The following is an 8,443-nucleotide window of genomic DNA, read 5'->3' on the forward strand; positions in this document are numbered from 1 at the left end:
TTGCAGAAATTGCAAAATAAATCGCTAGAAGTCAGGAGTCAAGATGGCAACGGGGACGAAACCCATTGGGTTTTGCCTTTCCAAACCCATCCCCATGAAAATATCGGAAGCCCGTCCCCGTCACCGCCACCGTGCGCAGGGCTAGCCTTTTGCCCGTCCCCTAAACCCATTGGGAAATTGGCATATTCAAGCAAACATAAGGACTGGAGTTCTACCGCTTAGAACTAGAACTCTACCACTTGTGCTAAATGCTGATTCTGGGGCTACCGTGCTGACCGGAGTTGCAAAAATATCACATGCTAGCAGCCTCAAAGTTGGATAGCGTGTTCTAGCAACTTTCCACCAATCTAACACACTGAATTTATCTTTGAACAATGGAATTAGCTCATCTTCCAAGTAACATTCTAGCTCAGATTTCATCCTAAAAGATGTTTGCCATTTTTGAGCAACACATTCATTGAAGAGTGACATAAGGAATGGAGCTTGCAAAGAAGAGAATGAGCAAGATGGTTGTCCATGATCATCATCACTCTCAAAATTGTAATCCTCGAATACGCTTATTGTAGTATTTTGACAGGGATGACGGGTTCCGGGTTCAGGAATGGTTGAAACGGGTTTGAACCCGCGAAACGTGTTGGGTTTTATACTTTACCCAACAGCAGCCCCGCGGGACTAAAAAGACGCCCATCCCCGTCCCCTAATAGGGTAAAAACCCGCGGGGGCGCGAGTTTCGGGGCCCCATTGCCATCTTGAGTCAGGAGCACATCACATGGGACACGTGTTGTGCGAGCGAGGCAGCGGACGTAGCCAACAAATCAGTTGGTCGAAAGGAATCGTTTCCCTTCAAATAAAAACAATAATGTGATCATGTAACAATGTAAAATATTACTACTTCCTCTGTTTCTAAATATAAGTTTTTTTAGACATTTCAAATGGACTACAACATACAGATGTACATAGACATATTTTAGAGCGTAGATTCACTCACTTTGTTTCGTACGTAGTCACTTGTTGGAATCTCTAGGAAGACTATATTTGAGAACGGAAGGAGTACTATTTAATTATTACTCCCTCCGTAAACTAATATAAGAGCATTTAGATCACTATTTTAGTAATCTAAACGCTCTTATATTAGTTTACAGAGGGAGTATTTATTAAAAATGTTAGACACATAAAAATAGCCCGAAATGCGGTGCTGATATCTAGTCCCGTCAACGAAAGAAAAACAGAGGGGCGTTTTCAAAAAGTGGCATAGGACACCTGGCCACCTGGGTGGGGTGGGGTGGCCGGGTGGGTGGTGGCGTTGGGACGTTTTCAGAAAAGTAGAGGGACGTTTTCAAAAAAATGCACAGCGGTTTGGGCGGGGTGGGGCGGGGTGGGGTGGGGTGGGGTGGTGGCGTTGGGGCTAGGTGGGGTGGGGTGTCTGCTCGCTCCCCCCAAATCCCCAGCCCGCCGCTGCCCTGTCAACCTCGCCGGCACCGTGGTCGATCGATGGGGGACTCCGTCGATGTCATCCCCGATTGGGTGGGCGACTTGGGCGAGTCCGTCGGCCCCGTCGACTACGGCTGCGTGCGCCGGTGCCGTCACCGCCGCCTCGCCACCTACCTCTGGCTGCACGGCTTCCGCGACGCCCTGCGAGGGTACGTGCATCCCCACCCCCTCCGTCCTCCTAAACTGCTTCGCTCGCTCACCGGCGGCCGCCATTGCCCAATCAATCAATCACTCGCAGGCTGCTCAACGAGACGGACGCGTACATGAGCGTCATCCACCTGTCACGGCTGGTGCAGCAGGGGCTGTGGGACGACGCCGTCGCCTACGTCTCCCGCTTCCTGCGCCCGACCTCGCACCCGCAGAGCAACGAGGCCCAGGTGCTCCTCCACTTCCTCATGCAACACGCGGCCTTCGCCAGCATGGTCGCCGGCAAGCCCGACCGCAACCTCAGCTACTTCAACCACAAGTACAACACACGGTACCTCAAGCACGACGACTCCGTCTCCTTCGACTGCCTCAGGATCCGCTCCATCGTCCTCTCCATTCTCCATTCGGAGCAAGTCAGGTACTAGCACTAGCTAGACGATCACATCTTCAGTTCATGTCTGCCTGTCTGTCGATTCCTGCAATTTTCAAGCCATCTTCAGTTCCTATCCAAAATTTTCATCTTTACATCTTCTCAACTTTAATACTGTACTGTTACACACATATATGTGCAAGCAGATCCTCGCTGGACTGGGAGCGCGTTCGTTGCAAGGCGTCTCAAATCGTCCAACACTTGGCTTATAAGGCTCCAGAGTTGAAAAACGTGGCCCTATTGCCGGGCGGCCCGATGATGCCCCACGATGTGCTTCCCATCGGATTCAGGTGATTCCGGCTCCATGCTCTATCAGTTTGGTCGCCCATGTTCACTTGATGCATTCCATTCTTGGAAATGTGTAAAACTTGGCTGTCAATTTCACTGTAACTCACTTTGATTGCCCTGCAATCTTGCTTGGCCTAGGTACCGTCGGAGGCGTCATGTGAAGGAACAAGACCTGCCAGGACCTAAAACACTGGCCAAGATCTACCTTAGGACCAAAAAGGGGTAAAAATATGACCTTGAAACATGGCAAATTCAAGGGGTCCCTCGATTCTGCTCTTGCTGGCTCTTTCTTGACCAACTCAGCACATGTTCCATGTTTTGCAGGCTGCCTTCGTCGACCCGCAGACATGAATTAAACAGTGGTACAATGCCCTATTTACAAGCATCTTATGATTAAGCAATATACTTCCTTGTAGATTCTATGTCCGTGTCTCTGTGATGCTAAAAGCCATCGTTACTGTTTTTGGTGGCAGGATTGACGGACAAGACAAGGAAGTGGCTGATAGATCTTATTGGTAAAACTAGCCTCCGCTCTTCTGTCCTTGTCTTGTTTACTTTGCATTTTACACATCTAGACCTGTGCTCGACTTTCCAGATATATTTGGTAGCAAGCTATGAGGCCCTTTGATTTTACTCTTCCAAAAAACCTCTCGGATCATGTATATGCATATAAACTGATCAACTTGTGTCATCTTCAGATGAAAGTTTGCAAGCTGGTCTGGAACTTCAGTCAAGTGAAAAGGAGAAGGAAGGTAGCCTTAGCTTACTCATCTCAATTGTCATTGTTCCTACTTATTATACGGGATCTCCACTACCCGTCTAATTTGTTAAATCCTTTCAGGCTATGTTTGCACAGCATTTTCCCAAACCAAATTTAGTGGTTCCTTCTCTTTCAACTTCACAATTTTCTCTTATGATATGGATACTGTAGCTCTGTTAGTTATGCGCAAATGCCTCATTTGCATGTTTGAACCAGGTCTTTGTTCTTGCTTCACCAATTTTTATTATTATCTTTCAGTCATTTTCTTGATTATTTGTTGCTTTTAAAATGCTCCATTAGGTTATGCTTTGGATATTCCTGTTTTGTGGCTTATATATGACCATTAGTACCTCAGTGAATTGTTTTGTTCTTATGTGAATTACCGACTCTTACCTGTAGATAGAAGTTACCTTTTAAGTATCTGTAGTAAAAAATACATTGTCCTTTGATTTTTCAAATCTGCCATTCGTACGTTGGTTGCTCTGCATTCTCTGTTTGTTTGATGTGCACATAATCCAGAACTGCAGTCTTGGTTGGTCTTGATGATGTTCTTTTTGTATTAGTGCTGGGCTGCTTGCTGCCATTTTTGACCTTTTAACTGGTTGCAGGTGTTCCTGGTGCTACAGCCTCGCATACCATGTCGAATACCTTGACAGATCTTACTAAAAACTCTGTGTCTGGGACCTCATCATTGACAAATGCAGGTATGTTAGTCGACCGCCCTTGATCATTTCCCACCCAGGACGTCCATCTATTTTTGTTCAATTGATCCCTGAAATCAGGGGAGACATAAACTATGGCAGCACGGTCAATAGACACCTACGACCAAGAACATATGCCACATACATGTTAATTAAGAGTAGTTTAGCATGAACTAATAAAAGTTAGCAGTACAAGCTCTGACTCTGGCGATCTTTTATGCTGGGTCCACCCCTGCCTGAAATTGTTTGTTATTAGAAATCACCAAACATATGCATCAAGGGGATATATTCACTATTGATGGTAATATTTGATTTAGTGATGATGTCCAGTGGTTGAGATGTCTCAACAATTATTCATCGATATCTATATATTGTTGAGAATAGCCACAAAAATGTGTAGGCATGTTTTGGAATTCATAGATACATCTTATAGTTGGCAGATAATAGCCAAAGTTCTGTTTTTTTTTATATTGGTCAGTGTCGTAGAGGAAGCACATTACAATTTAAGGCACTCAGTTTTACTTGACAGTTCACACTGGCCTCACAATGTATAATACCAAGCCGTGTATGTGTTGTGTGCCTATCACCATGTAAAACCATGTCGTGCTACAGTCTGTTCCACTACTTACCTTCTCATTCCTATGTACAATGTTTGCCCCTGACTATAGCATCTACTTTAAAAGATCTGCAGTGGAAAGGTTTCCCCCTTGAGTTTTTCAATCTATCATTTTTAATGGATTTCTTCTCTTTGTTACTGTTTTAGCTACATTATAATTCTTAATAACACTTACCATAAGGCTCATGTTGATTTTTTGCCCTTTATCAATGCTTGTTTACCTGTTGCCTTTACTAACTACTGGATCTGTTGCAGGTGCTCATGTTGCTCCAGTTTCGCAGACTATGTCTGGTACATTGACAGTTCCTGCTAATATATCCGGTATCTCATTTGTGACAAATGCATGCAATTTTTTTCCACTATCATAGACTCATAGTGTATCAAATGTACTCATGGGCTACATGCATCAGCATAATGATTTTTGCTTTGTTGATGGCATGCAGTTGTTCATATGTTCCAAAAGGCTGTTGCCAATTTCAGTCTATAACATATGTGCCTGTAATCATTGCCATGTTTCATTATAATGCAACACTTAATAATTTATTGTTTGATCCATGGTCCCAACACTAATAATTGATTTATTGTTTGGTTCACATGCACATTGTCTGCCCGTAGTTACAGAAGTTAGTCTTAAAGTATCTCTACACATTGGGGAACATCCCTCCCCTTAAGCTTTCCATTGCCAATCTTTTATTTATCCATTCACATAGTGTACCTGTTTTATGCAACAACACCATCATGCTTTGATGGTGTTCAATACACTTCCTTAAGTACCTGTACTGCTGCACTTCTAATTGCTGAACTCGTTGCAGGTGCTCCTGTTGCTGCAGTTTCACAGACAGTGAACTTGACAAGCCATGCTGAGAACTCTGGGATCTCGTCAGTGATAAATGCAGGTAAGTTGTGTGAGCACTGCCAGTTGTTTCTATATCAGGATGAAACTCATCTGCTCAGCTGATGGCTGATATTGTTAGTTGCGAGCACATCAAATGTATATTCAAGTAGATGCATGCATTACTGATAATATTATATGCAATACACCATGTTTCAGTTTCATTTGTTCAGTCCAGAGGACTGGCTGTGCTGCTTTCTGCTGTCGTTTTACCACTTTGTTCCATTGTAAATTTATTACCTTTTGAATAAGGGTTGTGGAAGGCATCGTTTTGTCTATCAAGTATATCTGTTATCTGTTTTTGTTGCTTTGCTTATATTACGTCCATGGTAGTTTCAGGACTGAGTTTGGATTGGAGAGGCTAATTTTTCATGTTTATACTGCATAACAATACTTCAAGCAATCATTTTTAACGCTATATATAGTTCCTGCTTAAAAATAAAATAAACGTTCCTCATCGGAAGAAAGTGAATAAGTTGAGATTCTTTCGTGCACAAGCTTCTTCACCTTGGGTCCTTGTAAAAGCTGCATGTTATGGCATGGTGTTAGTTACTACTTAATCCAGTGATCCTTAAGAGTATTATTAATTCTTGGGAAGGCACAAGCAAGGTTGTGAGTTCGAAAATCTCCAACCTCAGAAAGCATCAAAGGACAGAAGAAGCAACTTTTGAGCATCCAAAAATGCAACGGACAAGTGGGGCTTTTGATGAAGCATGTCTGGTAAGAAAGCAGGTTTCATTTCCTTAGTTGTTGTTGTTGGTTCCTAGCGTTCCTTTCTTATATATATACCAAGTAAGTTGGACATAGTCTTGGCTCACTCCATGCAGCCTACAGCATTAGTAAACAGGGGGCTTTCATTTTGTGTTACTTTGTACGCATCATCTGGCAAGGTGTGCTACTATTAACCGGTGGCATACATTTGTGGGAGTGCAGGCATCAGTGACTAAGGCTGGAGCTGGGTCACGCGCTGGTACTGTCCTGGAACTGGAAGGTCCTAAGCAAGAAGTTGAGCACCGCTAGCTTCTGGACTTGCGAGTGAAGAGGCGTTTTTTTATTTTTATGAAACAAGATGCTGTTGGAACAAAAGGAAAAAAAAAATCTGCTGCTGCGTGTACTGCACTCTGCTTATGTGACCCTGGAATCTAATGTTATGTTATATGATGATGCAACTATTTTTATGAGTTTCTAATGTCAGCATATTAGTTTTTATAAGTTTCTCATCCATTAATAATTAAGAGAGTTTTTTTTTGAGAGAAAATTAAGAGAGAGTTAGACAAAAGCCTTCACAACCAACAAACAGCATTTTCAGTTAGACAAATCTCACCTCAAAATCCTTGTAGTGAAACGTCATTATACTCCTGGATGTTGGAGTACCCGCCTTCCTGGTGATTCAAGGGTGAAGAGAGCCTCCCTGTTGTTTGTTTGGCATGTTACGAGGGCTTCTCGGGGGCTCTTCGTGCCGTCCGATCTGCTTGGACGGCACGTGCTCGAGCGACTCGGCTGGGAGCACCCATGTCGGTTCACTAGTGGCCCGGCTGAGAACCCCCATGTTGGTTCACCAATGGGCCACGTCGAAGCGGCCCACGGCGTATGAAAGGAAAATTCTCAAAGACTTGGCTTATAACCGAAGATATTAGAAACCATCTACCCTGTACGTAGCCAACCAGGATGTGACCCTAGACCCCTCGATATCGCTCTACTACCGCTTATAGAGGCACTACCACTCGGGAGCAGTACTACCGCTTAGAGCAGTACTACTGTGAAATACGTGACGAGTTTCAGAAGCATTTTCTCAAGCGGAAGTAGCTGCGGTAGACCACAACGGAAGTACCGCATGAAGCAGTACTACTGTGGTACCGAGCAGCATTACCGCTTGGGTGCTGCAAAATAGCCCAAGCAAAACAGAAAAACCAGGTAAGACCGAAATTGTCATAACTTTTGCAAATGAGCACCGAAATCAAAGGGTACGACAAGCCACATGAATAAAAGATATGATGATTTGGGCAAAGGAGTGTTCTAAAGAAACTAGAGGAGCTCCCCATGATTTGTGCACTATTTAGAATTTTAGTATTTGGATACAAAGTGCACAAAATAGGATCGTCGCTCCCCCAAAATCAATAAGAACACAAAACACGTGCAAGTGAGCATAGATAAGAAACTGAGCATAACACTTGCAACGAACATATGGTTGAGCAACATGTAAACGACACAACTTAAGAAAAGGCTCAACCAAAAATGATGGGTGTGAGTAATGGGTAAAGCACTTGATAAGACTAATATAAGGGTGAGCATTAAGCATCAAGATAGTCTTAATGATATGGGACACAAGGTGCACGAGATGTCCTGCCCCCCCCCCCCCCCCACGTACACGTAGCAAATGGGTTCACAAGCTCACTAATAAGCAAATTACAAACCAAAAGTTGTGACAACCCATGATGAAGATAGTAAGTAATAGACTTGTCAAGACAAGCATGAGGACAACAATCTTCACCACAAATGAGTGCATAAAGATGTAAGGATATAAGACCCGCACTCAGGAAGGGGGGGGTGTCCTTTGAGAGGCTGGGAAAAGAAACAAGTAGCAGCCTCATGATGTCTACCACGCAACTTTATTCTTGTAGACTCTGTTGGGCCTCCAAGCGCAGAGTTTTGTAGGACAGTAGCAAATTTCTCTCAAGTGGATGACTTAAGGTTTATCAATCCGTGGAAGACATAGGATGAAGATGGTCTCTCTCAAACAATCCTGCAATCAAATAAAAGAAATCTCTTGTATCCCCAACACACCCAATATAACGGTAAATTGTATAGGTGCACTAGTTCAGCGAAGAGATGGTGATGCAAGTGTAGTATGGATAGTAGATGTAGGTTTTTGTAATATGAAAATATAAAAACAACAAGTTAGTGATACATCTCCAATGTATCTATAATTATTGTTCCATGCTATTATAGTATCAATCTTGTTGGATGTTTTATATGTCATTATATGCAATTATATATCATTTTTTGAGACTAACCTATTAACTTAGTGCCCAGTGCCAGTTGTTGTTGTTTTGCATGTTTTTGGCTTTTCAGAAAATCAATATCAAACGAAGTCCAAACGGAGAAATAACTTTGAATT

At 43.2% G+C, this 8,443-nt stretch overlaps 1 protein-coding gene across 2 annotated transcripts; it reads left to right on the forward strand.

Moving 5' to 3' along the window:
• Positions 1–1,379: 1,379 nt before the first annotated feature.
• LOC123105891 (uncharacterized) lies at positions 1,380–6,506 on the forward strand. Of its 2 annotated transcripts, none has more exons than XM_044528063.1 (12): positions 1,380–1,640; positions 1,730–2,056; positions 2,215–2,358; positions 2,495–2,578; positions 2,681–2,718; positions 2,830–2,871; positions 3,055–3,108; positions 3,725–3,820; positions 4,689–4,754; positions 5,246–5,329; positions 5,924–6,045; positions 6,259–6,506. In XM_044528063.1, the coding sequence occupies exons 1-12, from the start codon at positions 1,492–1,494 to the stop codon at positions 6,343–6,345; spliced, it is 1,293 nt and encodes a 430-aa protein (XP_044383998.1). In that variant the 5' UTR covers positions 1,380–1,491; the 3' UTR covers positions 6,346–6,506. The 2 variants fall into 2 exon arrangements, with proteins under 2 accessions (XP_044383998.1, XP_044383999.1); XM_044528064.1 differs by having other exon boundaries at positions 4,689–4,724.
• Positions 6,507–8,443: the final 1,937 nt, after the last annotated feature.

Source organism: Triticum aestivum, chromosome 5A, assembly GCF_018294505.1.
Source record: "Triticum aestivum cultivar Chinese Spring chromosome 5A, IWGSC CS RefSeq v2.1, whole genome shotgun sequence".
Lineage (NCBI taxonomy): Eukaryota > Viridiplantae > Streptophyta > Magnoliopsida > Poales > Poaceae > Triticum > Triticum aestivum.